Raw genomic sequence first — 19009 nt, 5'->3', positions numbered from 1 at the left:
AGAACCTCAAACCCAGGTGAAATGAGCTGTGGTTTTGAGAATAAAAACAGTACCTAGCTTTTGTGTGCATTACTGCCAGGCTAAAAAATCATGAGTTAGCCCCCACAAAATCATGATTTGTCCCCAAATCATGAATTTTACATAGAAAGATTATATGGTTTTTGGGGTCTGTCCTTCCTCTGCCCACCCCCAATGTGTGTGTGAGACAGAGTTGCCAACGTTCCCAAATGTATGGTGTGACATTGTGCAGTCTATATGGTTTTATAAAAACATGATAATAAGTGAATATAATGCAACTGGGATATGCTTCGTGCAAAAGGTCTCTTGTAAGGTATCATTACAAAGCTCATAATCTACTGAGTGTGAGCATCCTATTTGTAGAAAGGTACCATTCTTGTATCTAAAACTAGAAATATAAAACATAACCCTGAGGGCCTATTATAATTATGTAAAGTGTGGGCCATTAATGATGGTTTGGAATCTTGATGACTCCCATTAACAAGGACGATTGTCTGCAGATGGCTGTGTTTACCTGTTAGTCTTCCTGTATATGTGTGTGCTGGCAAGTGAGCAATGAAGTCTTGCAGTGACATGTGATCATGTCACCTGAACTGGAATCCATCTTAAACCTGTTTCATACGTCATCTTTAACCTGGTGCTTTTCCAGTGAGGGGGGGTGGAAACCCAGAGGGACAAAGGGTTCCCACCTTATGCAAAAGATATATAAAGGGGTGGAAGAGAGAAAAGGGAGAGAGGAGCAATCATGAAGAATCCCCTAGCTATCACCTGAGCTGCAACAAGAGCTGTACCAGGGGAAAGAATTGTGCCCAGGCCTGGAAGATGTCCAGTCTGAGAAAAAACTTACTGAAGCATCTCTGAGGGTGAGATTATCTGTATTCAGTTTGATTAGGCATCGATTTGCGCATTTTATTTTATTTTGCTTTGTGACTTACTTTGTTCTGTCTGTTACTACTTGGAACCACTTAAATCCTTTTTTCTGTATTTAATAAAATCACTTTTTATTTAGTAATTTACTCAGAGTATGTATTAATACCTGGGGGAGCAAAGAACTGTGCACATCTCTTTATCAGTGTTATAGAGGGCGAACAGTTTATGAGTTTGCCCTGCATAAGCTTTATGCAGGGTAAAATGGATTTATTTGGGTTTAGACCCCATTGGGAGTTGGGCATCTGAGTGCTAAAGACAAGCACACTTCTGTGAGCTGTTTTCAGGTAAACTTGCAGCTTTGGGGCAAGTGATTCAGACCCTGGGTCTGTGTTGGAGCAGACGGGAGTGTCTGGCTCAGCAAGACAGGGTGCTGGAGTCCTGAGCTGGCAGGGAAAACAGGAATAGAAGTAGTCTTGGTACATTAGGTGGCAGCTCCCAAGGGGGTTTCTGTGATCCAACCCGTCACATATGGAATAAGGTAACTTTGGCCTCTGCTGTCCTCAGATCTTCCTCCCCACCCCAAGTCTCTATCAGTTCTTCCCAGCCTACAGGGGCTGCAGTGGGGGGTCTCCCTTCCAGTGCTGTGAAATGAGCCCTGCAGGTTTGGCTTACGTCCTGCCCCTTTAAAAGGGAGCCCTTGCTGTTCCTGTCTCATCACCTAGTGGGTAGGAAGTGGATGTCTCCTGGCTGAGCCGGCCACTTGCTGCGCGTGCTGCTTCCGTATAAACCCGAGGCCCATGGACACAAACTGCAAAGGCTCCCGAATGGACAGGATGTGGCTGGTTATCTGGGATGTGCACGCATTGTGTCCGAACCTAGCGACACCACCAGGAAACATTGTGTCAGGTACCCAGCAAACAGTGAGTCTTCGGGTATGTCTACATCCAGCCGCTAGTTCGGCGGCTGGCAATCGAAGTTCTGGGTTCGACTTATCGCGTCTTGTCTGGATGCGATAAGTCGAACCCGGAAGTGCTCGCCGTCGACTGCGGTACTCCAGCTAGACGAGAGGAGTACCGCGGAGTCGACGGGGGAGCCTGCCTGCCGCGTGTGGACCGAGGTAAGATCGAACTAAGGTACTTCGAACTTCAGCTACATTATTCACGTAGCTGAAGTTGCGTACCTTAGTTCGATTTGGGGGGTGAGTGTAGACCAAGCCTTCAGCTCACTTGATGCTTTGTGTGTGCATCAAATTGTGGTATCACTCCCCTACCTTGTCTCATTGGCTACAAACAGACAGCACCGTCTCTTTTTCCTGGCACTGCGGGCACTGCTCTCTGAGGTGGCATGAGTTTGGCGGGTCTCAGCTCACAGCCTATTTGCGAAAGGCAGTACAGGTAACAGCTTCCATATGTCTGCAGACTCATCGGGCAAAACAGCCAGTATCCCAGCTGCTAGTGGGATCCAGAGCATGGTACAATTATCACCTTTCCTGGGAAAGGAATTTGCTGAATCAGGGAGAGAAATGTAGCCCGTAGCACTCTGTCACTGGTATCTGCTGACTTTAATAGCTCTATGTCCCTCAAGCCCAGTGCATGATAGCAGCGAATCCTCAGCAGCTTGGGCTAGCAGCTCAACATACCCAGAGTCCTGGGGGGATTGTACAGCTCATGCTGCTGCAGGTTCACTGGTGTTCTTACCGGCGCTAGCTAGATCAACGCGAACTTGGGTATGCCTATGTGTCCTGCTGTCACACTGTTGATTGCAGTGTGGGCACACCCGGAGTTCGGATGAATCAGGACAATACGCTTGTCAATCTGACACCCAACAATGCCTTTTATTTTAGCATCCTATGTGTGAGTAATGCATATACCCCATTGCGGCCCCTGGAGATTGGTCCTGATGGCTAGATGGCTCAGGTGCAACACTCCAAGTCTCTCTCCGGAATTAGGTGTGCACATTGCCAAATGCTGTGTCTTCAGTTCCTTTTGCACCTAGGCATCGTCTATTAGCTTTGCAGGTAAAACAGGGGTTAGCAAGCAAAGGTTTATCTGTCATGGCTGGAGGCACTGGGAAAACTGAGCAGAACTTTCTCATCCGAAGCATGTCTCTCTCTGCAGGTGTCAATATCTGTGTGAGCATCTCTGCGTGTATATGTATAAGTGTTGGAGGAGTTGGGAGCTTGGCTGGAAAGACTCTTGGAATTCTTTTTCTTTGCCTACTTCTCCTTCCATCACATCCTTGTCTTACTAGTGTTTTCCTTTCCTCTCTTTAATCCTGGAAAGAAAACAGGAAATTGGTTAAGTATGGAGTAAGGGATGAGGAATCCATGCTGGTTTCAAGGAGCTGTCTGCTTTTCTGAAAACGTGCCTCTGCCCCCCACCCATATTTGAAGCCTGGGTCTCCATTGGTGGCAGGGTAAATCAGGATTGTGACCACTGCTTATCAGGCTGGTCAGTATGATCTTACTGTTACCTAGTTCCCTCTGTCTGTTGCATGCATTTCTTGTCTATTGTCTTCTACTCTGATTGCAAGCTCTTTGGGGCAGAGAAAAACTTTCTGTTTTGTGTTTGTACAGTGCCTAGCACAAGGGGGCTCTGATCCATGACTGGAGCTCCTGGGTGCCACCATAATACAAATAGTAATGATTGCAGTTAACAGGGTCACCCTGGTGTGGATAATAGGGCAGTCACATCTGTGGTGGTGTTTGACTCTCCCTAGTGTAACTAGCCTTGGAGATCTGAAACACAACAGTGGATTTTATTTTAGTACACTGGACCCTAACTAGAACGTGGGGTTTTGGATCCATGCGCAGTCCCGCGTAATAGTGGGGACTGCATTACCATGGATTCCAATGAAAGTAATTACATTTGGGATCCATGCGTGGTCCCGGGCTATAAGCGATTTTGCGCTATATAGACGCGCGTTCTAGCGAGGGTCCGCTGTATCATATGTTTGAGCTATGCACAAGGATTGCATTTTTATCGGTAAATGTTGGTTTCATCATACACGCACAAGCCAATGCAAAAATGTTGTCATCGATAATCATCTAAATGTACAGATAGTCAAAGTAAGAAAAATGCTGCTTGAGAATGGATCACAGTTTGATGTGAGGATATTTACTTTGTATATTGTGGCATGTGATGTTGACAATTTGTGTTTTAGCTGTGACAAAGCTTTAACTGTTTCGAATCTCAACATTTACTGGCATTAAATAATTGTCTGACTTCCCCCATAATTTCCTGCAACAGTGAAAATTTAAATAGATAAACATTTCAAAAGCTTAAATAACCATCAATATTTTATGTTAAAATTATATAACAAAAATTGAATTCTGCCAAGCCTACAAATAGACTATTGTACCCTGTAAATTGTTCCCGAGACACATTGGCTAAGGTACTAGACCGATCATCTCACTCGTGAACTAGATGAGCGTGATGCCAGACATCGTATCTTTGGTCCCTTTTGCCTCTAGGCATTTTCTCCTTAGTGTAACTAGTCTGAGAATGGGATGGTTTAAATGTAGCCCAGGTCTGCATTGACTGTTCACTTCCGATGGCTTTCGTTAAAGGAGTGGTGAATCTCACTTCAGTGTCCAGTGGACAGGTGTCCTCTTCATCCACACACAAAACCGCCACGAGAATTGCACTAAATGGCCTCTTTCTAGGCCACTTCAATAGCAAGGCCAAGGACTGAAAGGGCCAGAGGACAAATGAACAGACTTTTCACCCCCTAGAGAGGAAAACCCCACAACAGAGTAAACAGTTTGCATGAGAAACCTGAAAGACCAATCTGAGATCCTAGTAAATACTGTTTATCCTGAAGAAAGGAAGGAAATCTGGGATATTCTAAGCATTGTTGGTATCCTCAGCTCCCTTTGTCACAGGTTAAAGGGTCCTTTTGCCCTTGTGGCAGGGTTGGAGGTTTGAGTGGCACCTCTAGCTCACTCAGATCCACTGGATTTGAAATCTTTAAACATTCTCCACCTGGAAAGACTTTTATTAAAGGCCTGGAAGAGAGATCCCACAATCCATTAAAGTTGCCTGTATGTATTAAAATTATTCTTACAATATTGCCTTTGTTAATATCATTAATGTCTTTGATGGCTCACTTTTTGCCTGTTACGTGAGGGGCATGAGTCAAAGTGTGTGCTGCGTCACCCTCTAGTGGCTGGTCCACATAGAAGTAACAGACTACTACTGCCGCCAGCTAATGTGGAGTTACCCCTTTAGTGCAAGTAATCAAGGTCTCTGCTGTCAGGTCAAACAGAACTGGTGACCCATGAGGGGTTATTGCTACAGTTAGCTTCTCAAATGTTTTATTGTCTTCCTTGACAAGCAGCTAAGATATATCCTTCAGCCTTCCTCCCGGTTCGCACTGCTCATCCTCCCCAGACTCCTCTACCTTGCTTATGTCTGGGGCCCAGCACTGGGGTACGCTCTCCCAGCAGGGGTTCATCCCGCCCCGTATACACTCAGTGAGATTACCTGTGAGTGGGAGGAGCTGGTATTTGTTCCGGGCCGTGGATCTCCTGCTCTGTGGCTCTGCTTCTCCTTTGGCTGGCGACGATAAAGATCAGGAGTGCTGTCAGGAATTTAGTGCCCAGCAATCCAACCATGATACAGAGGACATTGAGATTGACTTCCGAGTACCAGCTATGGGAAATCACACGCACAACAATTAGGGTTAACTGGGAATGGAGATTTCCACCCTTTTACTGTGAATCTTGCATTTAGCTGAGCCTGAATTTTTTTCTTTCTGTCTTTACCTCTGCTGATCATTCCTGGCTGCAGTTGGGAGGACGGCTCCTATGTCGTCAATGGGACGGGATGTAGTCACAAAAGCTGTCCTATCATAAGATTCTGGAAATATACACACCTCATGATGAAGAAAGTACGAGTGACCCTTTCCCTTGTAGCCATGTCCTCGTCATGAGGAATAAGAACAGAGTTAACTTGTTTGTTAGCAGTGAGCATGTAACATGGGTTTCCTGTGGAAACCCACCCTATCCTTTTGCCATTTACCAGCAAAAAATATTCCTATGAGTGAGGTCTCTTGGTCTTTGGAATAATCTTGCAAGGGAAGTGGTGGAAGCTCCTCAAATGAGATAATTAAAACGAGATTGGAGAAAGCCCAGAGAAATATATTGACGGGAACCATCGTGCATTGGCCAGAAGGGAAGGGCTATGTAATCTCCAATTTCTGTGCACCTGATCTTGCAAGGTGTTAAGTGCTTTCTCAGAGATGCTAAATTCCCTCATCTCCAGAGCACTCAGGCCCAGTTCTTCAAAAGAATTCAGGTGCCTAACTCCCATTGATTTCAGTGGGAGTTTGGCACCTAAATTCTTTTGAACAACTGGGCCTCAGTGCCTTGCAGAATCTTATTGTATGACAGAGAAAAGCATGGGTATGACAAGAGAGCAAATTTTGAGCACTGCTGGTTAAACCTCACAAGGACCAGAGGTCCCATTCGTATAAGCATCCAAACGCTCAGAACTTAGCTTAACTTAGCTGAACTCCTTTGCTATTATTAAGCTGGAGATTTTATGGGGAAGGGCCTCTTCTTGTGAGGAGTCCATTTCCACCCAAGTCAGACCCTCCACAAGAGTGGCTGTTCCTATGGCCTGTTCTGTATTGCTGCTTCCTGCACTGGCTGAAAGTGAGAAGGGCAGAAAAGGAGGAATATCAAAGCAAAGTGCAGCATTCATGAACCTTGACCAAGGGCCGTGTTCAGTCTGAGATTTGGTCAGGATTCAGCTCAGTTCTTATTTCACCCACCCCAGTTCGGATCGACACCCTTTTAATGCACACTGAAAGTTAATTCAAGCAAAAACTCAAATGGCACAAACTCAGCCTTAAAGCTCAAAAAAGTCAGAATTTTGGGGGTGAAGGCCCAGCCTCTTTAAAGCTCTTATTGGCTTTTACACAAGACCCACAACACATGGCAATATAAAAGATAATTTGTAGATGATACTAGTAGGTATCAAAAGCCTGAACAGGTGAATTTAGGATTTTTGCATTTGTCTCCTGGAATTTCCCTGCTCTGAGGAGCCCATCTGAGCTCTGGCCTGTAACCACATTCACCAGGGGATGAGAATTTGCTGACTTTTAAGGGAAGGCCAGTTTTCTTTGAGTAACTCACCCAAAACATTCAGTGTGATCATCTTCAGTAGCACGGTACTTCCCTGGAGATGGGTCTCACAATGATATTCCCCGGAGTCACGTAGCTGGAGCGCCACCAGGGTCACTATAATCACTCTGTTCCACCGGTCAAGCTTTATCCTGGTCCTTTCTCGCATATTAACAATCTGATCAATCTCAACGCTGACGACAGGTTGACATCTAGTTGCGGTTACCATTTTGCACCAGGTAAAATTATTAGGTCTTCTGCTGTCGTCCATCATAAAATAGGAACAATTTAGGGAGATGGAGTCTCCTATTTTGGCAGATAGCGTCATGGGAGCTGGAGAGAGAGACCGGTGACTGGTTATTGTGAGAAAGGGAAAGAAAGAGACATGTCCTGTGGGTGTATAAATGCCCCCTGCATCTAAATCTGAAGACAAAGGATCAGACCAAACTCCAGCCCAACAGGAGCTTACAAAAGACATGGAAATAATCTCTCCCAGCCCAAGGAAAATATTTCCTAGGATTGGCTGTGCACAACTACCACCAGAAAACTGCACAGTATCCAAGCTGCAATCAATCACCATGGGGCAGCCCTGAATCCAGCCTGAGCATCTGCTAATGCTGCCATCACTTGGAAAATGCACCTTCACCACTAGCCCCTCTGCTCCTGGCAGTCTTAGCATCCGAGGAGCATGGGGAAGCTTGCACCATGTTGGGCCTCCCCAGTGTGTAAGGATAAGGCTCCAGGGTTGCTGTTGCGGCACCTTTCACGGACAGTAACAAGACACAGCTGTTAAACGGGACAGGGGTGTTAGAAGTGAAGATGCCCCAGAGTCTGGGATGTCTAGCAGCTGGTCTGACCATCCTTCTTATTGGTCATTCCAACTGGTAACCAGGACTTCAAATTGGGAGTGATGTTTCTCCATGTCGTGGGGTTTCTATTAGAGTTGGCCAAAGATTTTCTGTCTAAAAGGGGAATTTGTTTTTAATGGAAAATGGCTGTGTGTGAAACAGAGAATATGTGCCAAAAATGTTCACCTTCCTGGAAAAATATGGATTTTTTTTATCTAACAACCCATAACTGAAAATATTCAGTTTTAACCCAAAACAATTTGTTTTAAGGGGGTCAGAAACCCTTGTTTGTGGTGTTTTGAGAAACAATGGAAAAACCGTTTTTTGTTTTTATCAAAAGTTTTCATAGGGCAACAAAATTTCCCAACCAGCTCTAGTTTCTACCTATATATGTGCTAGCATGTGATGCATGTATGTGTGTGTTTGTGTGTGTGTGTGTTTATGTATACACACACACATTTAAATGCATACATGCATCTGATACGTATGTTTTTTCTATAAGTAGATATAAAATTGGGGTTAAAATACATTAACCATTGCTCTGTAGTATCACTGGCGTATCTGTCTGCACAGAATGTGTTTTATTTAGAAACTGGACTGGGAATAAGAACATAAGAGCATAAGAATGACTGTACTGGGACAGACCAAAGGTCCATCCAGCCCAGTATCCTGTCTACCGACAGTGGCAATGCCAGGTGCCCCAGAGGGAGTGAACCTAACAGGTAATGATCAAGCGATCTCTCTCCTGCCATCCATCTCCACCCTCTGACAAACAGAGGCTAGGGACACCATTCCTTATCCATCCTGGCTAAGAGCCATTAATGGACTTAACCTCCATGAATTTATCCAGTTCTCTTTTAAACCCTGTTATAGTCCTAGCCTTCACAACCTCCTCAGGCAAGGAGTTCCACAAGTTGACTGTGCTGTGTGAATAAAACTTCCTTTTATTTGTTTTAAACCTGGGAATGGAGCATGAGTCTAATTTGGAATATCCAGCTTTGAGTTGATTTGTGTCCCAACCTGCTCTTCACTGATCTGTAGCTCACCTTCATAAGATACTGCCACTTTTATCTTTTTCAATGGGATAATCTTCATATGATCGGAAACGCCACACCAGTATATTCCCGAATCCTCTACCCGGAGCTCCGTCATGGACACAGAAATCCAGCCAATTTCCAAGTCTTTTAGGCTGACCCTTGCATCTGGAGAATTTAGAGAATTCCTTCCTGCTGTGGGGGAGCTCTGGACTATGGTGCGGCATTCCAAGTCTGACAGCTCCTTGCACCAAAATTTCTCACTTTGTAAATACTTGTGTTCGTTGTAGTGACACACTGTAGTGAGCGCGCCTCCCCGCACTCTTCTCACCATTTCCAGGTCCTTTCCTGCAATGCAGGGCCCTTCCAAGGAAAGAACAAATTGACGTTAGAGTTGAGAATGACCTGTGGGGACAGTGGCTCTTAACCAATGACCTGCCATCCCTGCGACTACTTCAGGCTGCTGTGATTGTTATTCTAAGCTCCTTACCCCTGCCTAAATGAGCCTCTGTCCTGAGCGCCAGTGCATATCAGCTGTCTCCTTCCCATTGAATAGTCCATGCTCTGTTCCACTCTGGAGCTTACATCAGCCAGTCTTCAAAGTGGGTTAGAGTGTGAACAACTAATCAGGAGCTAGGCTGGCTCTGTCTGGTACAGTCTGGTAAACTGGCACTGGTCTGATCATCTAGTCCACCCCCTTTTCAGTGTAGGAGTGTTCGCTACAGCACATTCTCTGTTGCTTTCTCCAGATTGACAGGACCCAATTCCTAGGTGGGTTTGGATAAGGAATCCCTTCTAGCAGGAGAGGAGCCTGTTTTCACAATTTGGGGTGTTCAAATCCTCCCTGAAATCCATTTGATAGCTTTTCTTTCTAAAATATACAATTGCTGAGGAAAAAAATATGGAGACCCAGCAGACAGAGCATTTCCTGCCATCACAAATAGCTGGGAGCCCAATTTCCGTGCCTGCTCGCAGCCGGCCAACGTGATAAGTGCAAGAGCAAACAAGTGCAGTGTGCTACAAATGGAATATTCCGTGTCTACGGGAGGGGAGGGATAATTTCTCGATGCCTTACCTGCTAGTGCCAGCAATAGCAGCCGGGCTGGGAAGCGACCCATCCTGTAGGCTTAGGTCTTGGAGAAGTGGAATGCAGGCTCCAGGCGTCTTCGGTACTGTGAAGATGAATTTCCCCTCACGGGTAGGAAGTGAACTCCCTTTGTCACTGTCTGTCACGTGTTGCTCTGGAGTGACAGTGTCGGTTTGGAATTGTTGGGAAAATTCTTTAACTGGAGCAACGTCCCTCAATTTAGTCTTTGGGGCGGGTGCCTGTGTTTTTGTGTATTTGAACTACCAGCTGCTTCGCATTTAAAAAAGCACAACAACTTAGCTATTGAAACTTGAACATAGGGAGCTGGGCAAGAGGATGGTGCATATTATAGCTTCAAATAACATTTTTAATATCAGTGTATGTTATTTTGTTAACTCTTAGTTTCTGTATTACACAATGTGGGCCAGATCCTCTCCTGCACCCATCTCCACTAGCCAGGGTCGGGGGGCATCAAGGTGTTTCAAATGGTCTGGAGGCTGCTCTAAATTTCACAGTGAAGAAGGAACTTCTCCATCAGCCTGGGACAGCTGGCGTGTAGGGAGACCAGGGCTTTCCCGCTACCCTCTTGCAGTGCCATGATCTCCCTTCAAAATGTTTCATGAAACAGAAGTTTTCCAGACAGCTCTGCTGATAGAGGATAGTTTGGTTGGCTTCCTTGTGACCCCTGTACTGATTGCACTGCCTATGGTTGCCTACCACACCTTTGAGAGAGCCTATGCTGCACCTCTTATCTTCACCCAGTGGGAAAGAGGTGAGAGTCAGCGTGTCCTGCTCCTGTATGAACCTGAGCATGTGGAAAATGACCCACAAGGGCTCTGTGTGGGACAGAAGCTCCCTGGAGAACGTGGTTGGCACCTGAACCTGGGAGACTGTCAGTAACAATGTGCAAGGAGCCCAGTGAATTGTATCTTCAAACAAACCTCTGTTTGTGTTTGCATTAAGCAAGGTGTGAAGGTGTAAGGGATGCCATTCCTCTGGGGTCAGAGGCCTGGGGCTGGCTGGCCGATTAGCCCTGCTCACTGAACCTGAGAGAGAGCTGGAAATTTAATTAGCTGACCCTTATTGAAAAAAAAAGGCAGCAGGAAATGGCAGAGACGACTACAACACCCCCCAGGAAGCTAAGGGGCCAGGGGCTGCGAACCCGTTGGACTGCTGCTGGCGCTACTGCGAAGAGGAATTGCGCCAGAAACCAAACGGACAGAAGGGAGACTGCGTGGAGCCCTTTATTGCTGAGACTCAGTGGTAAGAGCCAGGAAATGTCGGTTACTGGAGTTACTGGCGTGAGAGTCAGGCTTGGGGAAGGGACTCCTTGGCCAGCACAGACTATAAGAGAAGAGTTGATGAGGGTTTTTTGTTTTGTTTTGTTAAGAAGGGTTAAAATGAAATTGCTGAAAATTGCTTCCCTGGATTTCTTGAGAGCTCAGACAGAATTACCTCAGAGAGTGAGCTAATTCCGTGAGAGGAAAGCCTGGTCTGGTAGAAAGAAGGCGCTCTAAGATAGGCCCCAATCCTCTGACACAGGGACTATCACCAAGGGGGTTGCCCCACGCTGGTACATTGTTTGTGAGGATCCTTATGACAGGCCTTAATCCCCCCGAACAGAGACAACATTGTTTCTGTCCCTTGGCACTGTGTGTGCGCTGCTCTCTGAGGTGATGTGAGTTTGGTGGCTCTTAGCTCTGGCCCTCTGGGGAGGGGACTGTGCAGATAACCATCTTGGATAACGCTGCACACTGATATGACAGAGCAGCAAGCCCCTTTGCAGCAGGTGGCAACCAGAGCACCAGGCTTTCTATCGCCCTGGGAAAGGTCTCAATCTCTGGGTATGTCTAAGCTGCAATCGTAGGTGTGATTGCAGCTTAGGTAGACACATGTATTAGCTTTAATCAAGCTAACATGCCTAAAAACAGCAGTGAAGACACCGTGGTATAGACCTCGGTGCAGGCTAACAATGCAAATATATACCCAGGGTCCCTGAGCAGTTTTCTTCAGCCTGCCCTGTAGCCCATGTTGCCACATGTTGACTGCTATTATTAGTGTGTTAACCAGATTAAAGTGACCACGGGTATGTTTGCACAAACTACAAATCACATATCCGATTGCAGCATATACATAGGGTGAGAGAGAAAATTCTCCTTTAACTCTTAGGGTGGGGCCACTGACACCTGGTAGCAGGATTCGTTTTATGTTCCTACAGACCCAGTGTGAATCTTAGGGCACTGACCACCTCTGTGCTTTGTGGGGAAACACAGAGAGGTATCCTCGGCTGTCACAAGTTACTAGCTGCAGAATATAACTGATAAAACACAGTTTTAACCCATCTCTCTGCTCCCACTCTGTGTTGTTAAATGCTAACTCAGCCCTGCAACGGATTTCTGGTCTTGTTTTATGTACTGGGAGTGTTCGAGTGAGATGGCCGAAGATTACCTGATCCAGTGCACTACTGCCCCATTTTGGTCCACCTCTGGGTAAGGTATCTCCCTGGACACGTGGGGAGCATTCAGTTGATTTTCTGGAGACATCCAGCCAGGCTGGACACATTTAGTAAAACTGCTAGTTTTTCATGACAACACTGAGTTTCAGTGAATCAAGACAAGACACATGAGACACAACAATGCCCTTTATTCAGCATCACCTGGGTGAGTAATTCATATAGCCCATTGCACCCTCTATAGATTGCACCCGAGACACGCTGTGGCTGCTAACATACGCCAGTGAAAGTCCCACTCGTGCGCTAGGCGAATGCACTGTCAAATGCTGCATCTTTGGTTTCTTTTGCTTGGAAGCATTTTCCATTAGCCTGGCAGGCAAAGCCTGGCATAGCAAGCAAAGGTTATCCGGCATGGGGGCCTGGGGAAAACCGAGCAGAGCTTTCTCATCCTGTCCCCATCTCTGCAGCATCGCTACATGTATGTACGTTTGTCCTGGGGGAGTTGGGAGTTTGGACGGACAGACTCTTGGAGTTCTTTATTTTTCTGCCCATCCTCTTCCTCCTCCTCCCATCCTGTCCAAGCGTTACCTGTTCTCTTGTACTGGAAATGGAAGAGGAACACAGATTAGAAAGCGGGTGAGAGATGAGAAATGGAGACAGTTGCTGACAACCTCCCATATGGATGGCAGGCTCATTACACGTTCATTTAGCTTCAGCATTTATCCTCTCCCTTAGGAAGCAGCAAAGTTTGCCCTGGAACTTTATTCCAGTTCCCCAGGGCTCTTTTCCCTCTTGTTTCCCTAGATCTGTAGCCCAGCACGGTGGAGTGTCTCCCAGTGGGGGTTAATTCTGTCATGTGAACGCTCATGAGATCACCTGTGAGTGGGAGGTGCTGGTGTTGGTTCAGGTTTTGGCTCCCCTCCCTCGTGGCTCTGCTCCTCTGACGGCTGGCGATGGTAAAGATCAGTACGGCTGTCGGGAATTTAGCAACCAGGAGTACCATAATGATGGAGAGGAATGCACTGAAATGGGCCTCAGGAAGGCTGTTATGGGAAACCACACATAGAACAGTTTAGCTTTAACTGGGAAAGGAAGTTTTCCACCTTTTAATGGGAATCTTGTATTTTGGTAACATAGAAAGCCAAAGACAATCACTGTCTCTATCTAACGTTCTCCCTGCCCACACATGCTGGGACTCATGGGAGGCTGCAAAGATGACAGTTGTCTTAAACAATAGCTTTAATCTGAAGGCAAGGGCAGCTGATGGAAACGAATCATTCCTATGGAGTGGAAAGAACAGACAGCTCACTAAGGACCTGCTCCAGCTCCTAGTCCAGCCAGTGGGTGTCTTTCCACTGCCTTGAGGGGGTTAGATAGGGTTACCATCCGTCCGGGTTTCCCCGGACATGTCCGGCTTTTTCAGCCTTAAATGGCCGTCCGGGGGGGATTTCTAATGAAGTAGAAATGTCCGGGATTTCCCCTCCTGCGGAGTGCAGCGTGGCTGATTGGACGCCTGGCATGATTGAAAGCCGCTCGCAGCCACTAGGGCTTCTAGCAGCCAAAGTCCCTCCCCCGCTCCCTCCTCCCCCACAGAGCAGCGAGGAAGTGTTTGAGTCAACGTGGAGCCTGCAGCTCTCCCTCTGCCGGGTGAGGGGTGTGTGTGTGTGTTTGTGTGTGTAGAGGCTGCAGGGGGGGGTGTGCAGAGGCTGCAGGGCGAGTAGAGAGCAGAGGACACAGAGGCTGTGGGGGGGGGTGCAGAGGCTGCAGGGCGAGGGGGGAGCAGGGGGCACAGAGGTTGCGGGGGCGGGTGGGTGCAGAGGCTGCAGGGCAAGTGGGGAGCAGGAGGCACAGAGGCTGCGGGGGGGGGGGTGCAGAGGCTGCAGGGCAAGTGGGGAGCAAGGGGCACAGAGGCTCTGGGGGAGTGCAGAGGCTGCAGTGCGAGTGGGGAGCAGGGGGCACAGAGGCTGTGGGGGGGTGCAGAGGCTGCAGTGCGAGTGGGGAGCAGGGGGCACAGAGGCTGTGGGGGGGGGTGCAGAGGCTGCAGTGTGAGTGGGGAGCAGGGGGCGCAGAGGCTGCAGGGCAAGTGGGGAGCAGGAGGCACAGAGGCTGCAGGGGGGAATGCAGAGACTGCAGGGCGAGTGGGGAGCAGGAGGCACAGAGGCTGCGGGGGCGGAGGGGTGCAGAGGCTGCAGGGTGAGGAGGAGCAGGGCAGGCAAGGGCATAGAGGCTGCAGGGCAAGTGGGGAGCAGGGAAGCACTTAGCAACCCCCAACCAAGATCAGAGCGGGACGGGGAATGCGGGGTGCTCAGAGGAGGGGGCAGAGTTGGGACAGGGACTTTGGGGAAAGGGTTGGAATGGGGGCGGAGAAGGGGTGGGGTTGGGGCGGGGCCGGGGGCGGGGAAGGGGCGGAGTTGGGGCGGGGGAGGGGCCCCCTGGAGTGTCCTCTTTTTTAAATGTTTGAATATGGTAACCCTAGGTTAGATCAAACCCTGTAAGAGACTCGGAGGATGGGGTGTGTGTGTGTCTTTTACAACCCCACCCTTTTAATCTGCCGCAGATCCAGAAAATCCCCACTGGGGACTCTAAAGTCAGCCCTGAAGACTTTTGTTTGTTTGATGTTCATACCTCTGCTCCTTGTTGCTGGCCACAGTTGGGTGGGCGGTTTCCCCCTCGTTAGTGGGAGGCGAAGTAGCCTCATTAACTGTATCATAATACACACTTTTTTCTGAAAATAAACACAAGAGTGAGTGACCCTCCCCTGCATAGCCCTGGCCTGCTTGACATCTGGAAGTGATGGGAAATTATGACGAGGCTTTAGAGTCTTCTCGTACTAATTGTGAGTGATCGCTTGTTGGTTAACAGTGAGAATGTGACAATAGGGTGTGATGCAGGAGTTCTTTACCGCCCAGAGGAGTCCTAGCCCTGAGGCTTATTGGAGTGTAGTCCAATAATCACTCACGGAAGTCCTGTGCATTCTATCCAGGTTGTTATGTGGTGCCTCTCACCGTAGTATCTGAGCAAAAAAAGTTTAGTGTCGATACCACCAGAAAGTGAGTAGCAGCTATGGAACTAGAACTCACATCTTCTGATTCCCAGGCCCCCACACCATCCATTGGGCTACACTTTTTCACTGGAGACATTTACAGCTAGTATGGCGCATGCCTTGGAAAATCTACTAGAAGGAACAACCCTGCAATGACCAGAGGGATAGTCTAGACAACCATTGGTTTCCAGGCACCCAACCTTGCCAATTGCTGAGTGTCTCCGGTGAGATGGACCTGGTAGGTCTGGGGTCTATGACAGATAAAAGGGAAAGCATGGCTACTGCCGGAGAATACGTGTGAGCAGGGACCGATAAGCCACATATGGGAAAAGGTCCCCTTGGATAAGGATCCAAGTGCTCAGTTTATGATCTGACCCTCTTCAGGGTTATTAACTATAACAAAGGGATGAGTTCAGTCAGAGATTTGGGCAACATTCAGATCAGTTCTGGGGCCATTACTTTTGCTGGTGTAAATTGGTGTAGGTCCATAACAACTAATGATTCCCCTCTGATTTACGTGGGCAGAGGATCTGGCCGAGTTTGTTTATAAGACTAGTAAATATCAAAGGTCTCAAAAGGTAAATTCAGAAGTTGTCTCTGGGTTTCCTGCAATTTCCCTGGTCTGAGGAGCCCATCTGAGCTCTGCCCTGCTATCACATCCACCAGGGGATGAAAATTTGCTGACTTTTAAGGGAAGGCCACTTTTCTTTGAGAAACTCACTGAAAACATTCAGTATGATCCTCTTCAGTAGCACGGTACTTCCCTGGAGATGGGTCTCACAATGATACTCCCCCGAGTCACGTAGCTGGAGCGCCACCAGCATCACTATAATCACTCTGTTCCACCGGTCAAGCTTTATCCTGGTCCTTTTTTGCATATTAAGAATCTGATCAAACTTAACGCTGCTGACAGGTTGACATCTGGTTGCGGTTATCATTTTGCACCAGGTAAAATTACTAGGTCTTCTGCTGTCGTCCATCATAAAATAGGAACAATTTAGCGAGATGGAGTCTCCTGTTTTGGCAGATAGCCTCATGGGAGCTGGAGAGAGAGACCGGTGACTGGTTATTGTGAGAAAGGGAAGGAAAGAGACATGTTCCGCAGGTGTATAAATGCCCCCCTGCATCTAAATGGGAAGACAAAGGATCAGACTAAACCCCATCCCAAAAGGAGATTGCAAAAGACGTGGAAATAATCTCTTCCAGCCCAAGGAAAATATTTCCTAGGATTGGCTGTGCACAATTACCACTGGAAAACTGCACATCAATCACCACGGGGCAGCCCTGAACCAGCCTGAGCATCTGCTAATGCTGCCACCACTCTGAAAATGCACCTTCACCACTGGCCCCTCTGCTCCTGGCAGTCTTAGCATCCGAGGAGCTGAGGACTGAGTGAGCCCTGAAGTGGGGATTCCTCACTCCTCCCTGGAATGGGGGACCACCTAGGACAGGGCTGAGGTAGTTTGGCTGGGGTAGCACGGGGAAACTTGCCCTGCAACTGGCCACGCTGGGCCTCCCCTGTGTGTAAGGATAAGGGTCCAGAGGTGTCATTGCAGCACCTTTCACCAGCAGTGACAACAAACAACACTCAACCAGGACAGGGAGGGTGTGAATGAAGAAGCCCAGTCTTGTTATTGTGCATCCCAACTGGTAACCAGGACTTCAAATTGGGAGTGGGGTTTCTCCATCCCATGGGGTTTCTATCCCAGCTGGTCAAAGATTTTCTGTCTAAAAGGTTCAATTTTTGATGCAAAATGGCTTTTTGATTAAATAGGACATTTGGGGGAAATGTTCATTTTCATTTAAAAAAAAAAGAGTTTTAATTGAACAATCGAAAACTGAATTTTTTTCAGTTTTCAACCCAGACCTTTTGGTTTTCATTGTTTTGACAAAAAGACTAAAAATGTTTGTTTGGGGTGTTTTGGTTAACATTCTTTGGGGATGGGGGTGAGGTGGGCTGGGGTGAGAGGGGGAGAAATACGTTCCTAACCAGCTCTTCTTTTTACATAGATATGTGATAAGTGTACATCTAAATACATACATATATGTGTATGATACACATGGTGTTTCTATGTCTAGATATGTAATTGAAGGTTATTATTTTAACCATCTCTCTCTATAACATATACTGGGGAATTGACATCTATAGACCCTGTGTTTTCTTTGGAATAGGAATGGAGCATTAGTCTAATTTGGAATATCCTGGTTTGAGCTGATTTGTGTCCCAACTAGGTCATGACTGGTCTTTAGCTCACCGTCATAAGAAACAGTCAATTGAATCTTTTTCAATAGGATAATTGTCTGATGATCGTAAACCCCACAGAAGTATGTTCCTGAATCCTCTATCTGGAGCTCCGTCATGGACACAGAAATCCAGCCTGTTCCCGAGTTTGTTAGATCGACCCTTCTCTTTGGTGCAATATTTAGGTTTTTCCCTCCCTTTGCTCGGATGCTCAGGAAGAGTCTGCTGTGGCATTCCTGGTCTGACAGCATCTTGCACCAGAATTTCTCCTCTAGTGAATACTTGTCATTATCGTAGTAACACGTTGTACTGAAAGAGCTTCCCTGTACAGCTGTCACCAATTCCAGCTCCTCTCTTGCCAGGCATGGCCCTGCCAAGGAAAGAAAAACATTGGTGAGAATGACCTGCCCATCAATGCTGCAACTTCAGGCTGCTGTGACTGGTTCTCCAAGCTCCCATCTCTGTGTAAAGGAGCTTCTGTGGTGAGACTCGATCCATTGGCACTGCCTCCTTCCCATTCAACTTCCCATGTTCTTCCCCACTGTGAAGCTTATGTCCCCCGATCTTCATTGCAGGTTAGCATGTGAACAACTGATCAGGAGCTAGGCTGGCTCTGTCTGGTAAACTGGCACTGGTCTGATCATCTAATCCTTGAGTCATCTTGCAGGGTTGTTCCCTACAGAACATTCTCTGTTACTTTCTCCAGACTCATGGCACCCAGTTCCTAGGTTGGTTTGGAGACAGGAATCCCTTCTAGCATGAGAAAAGTCTGTTTCCAAAAATTGGGGTTGGTTAAACCCTCTCTGACATCCACTCTATGGCTTTTCATTCCACTATAACATATGCAATGACTGGGGCAAAATATGGAACCCCAGCAAGCCAAGCATTTCTCGTCATTGCAAATAGCTGGGTGCGCAATTTCCGTGCCTGCTCGCAGCCCGCCAAAATGATAAGTGCAAAAGCAAACAAGCGCAGTGTGCTACGAGTGCAAGAGCAAACGGAATGTTCTGTGTCTACGGGAGGGGAGGGCCGATCTCTCGGTTCCTTACCTGTTAGTGCCAGCAATAGCAGCCGGGCTGAGAAGCGACCCATCCTGTAATGGGAAGTGGTTTAGATCTTGGAGAGGTGGAATGCAGCATTGAGGCTTCTTTGTTGCTGTCAATATGGGTCGGCAATGAACTCCCTTTGTCACTGGCTGTGTCGTCATGCTCCAGAGTGACAGTATCGTTTGCAATTGTTGGAAAGATGCTTCTACCACAGTCCTAATCTGAGCCTTCACACAGGAAGC

General features: G+C 47.4%; 1 protein-coding gene across 3 annotated transcripts; it reads right to left on the bottom strand.

Moving 5' to 3' along the window:
- Positions 1-1551: 1551 nt before the first annotated feature.
- Positions 1552-18974, bottom strand: LOC135982918 (polymeric immunoglobulin receptor-like). Of its 3 annotated transcripts, none has more exons than XM_065591614.1 (6): positions 18771-18974; positions 17735-18091; positions 7028-7348; positions 5654-5747; positions 5373-5540; positions 1554-3162 (listed from the first exon to the last, which is right to left on the bottom strand). In XM_065591614.1, exons 1-6 carry the CDS (start codon positions 18811-18813, stop codon positions 3135-3137), a joined length of 1011 nt encoding a protein of 336 aa, XP_065447686.1. In that variant the 5' UTR covers positions 18814-18974; the 3' UTR covers positions 1554-3134. The 3 variants fall into 3 exon arrangements, with proteins under 3 accessions (XP_065447688.1, XP_065447686.1, XP_065447687.1); XM_065591615.1 differs by lacking the exons at positions 1554-3162; positions 5373-5540; positions 5654-5747; positions 7028-7348 and adding exons at positions 12608-13037; positions 13313-13479; positions 15062-15161; positions 16201-16521 and having other exon boundaries at positions 18771-18966; XM_065591616.1 differs by lacking the exon at positions 5654-5747 and having other exon boundaries at positions 1552-3162; positions 5373-5444; positions 18771-18973.
- Between the last annotated feature and the right edge of the window lie 35 nt (positions 18975-19009).

This window comes from Chrysemys picta, chromosome 4 (genome assembly GCF_011386835.1).
Source record: "Chrysemys picta bellii isolate R12L10 chromosome 4, ASM1138683v2, whole genome shotgun sequence".
Lineage (NCBI taxonomy): Eukaryota > Metazoa > Chordata > Testudines > Emydidae > Chrysemys > Chrysemys picta.
The sequence above is the reverse complement of the archived record's forward strand: the minus strand, read 5'-3'. Positions and strand labels throughout refer to the sequence as shown.

Coding starts and splice junctions, on each gene's coding strand:
- LOC135982918 (XM_065591614.1), bottom strand. CDS start 18,813: ATGGGTCGCTTCTCAGCCCGGCTGCTATTGCTGGCACTAACAG. Junction 5,748..7,027: donor GATCACACTGAATGTTTTGG/GTGAGTTACTCA, acceptor GTATATTTCCAG/AATCTTATGATAGGACAGCT. Junction 5,541..5,653: donor GCCAGGAATGATCAGCAGAG/GTAAAGACAGAA, acceptor GATTTCCCATAG/CTGGTACTCGGAAGTCAATC.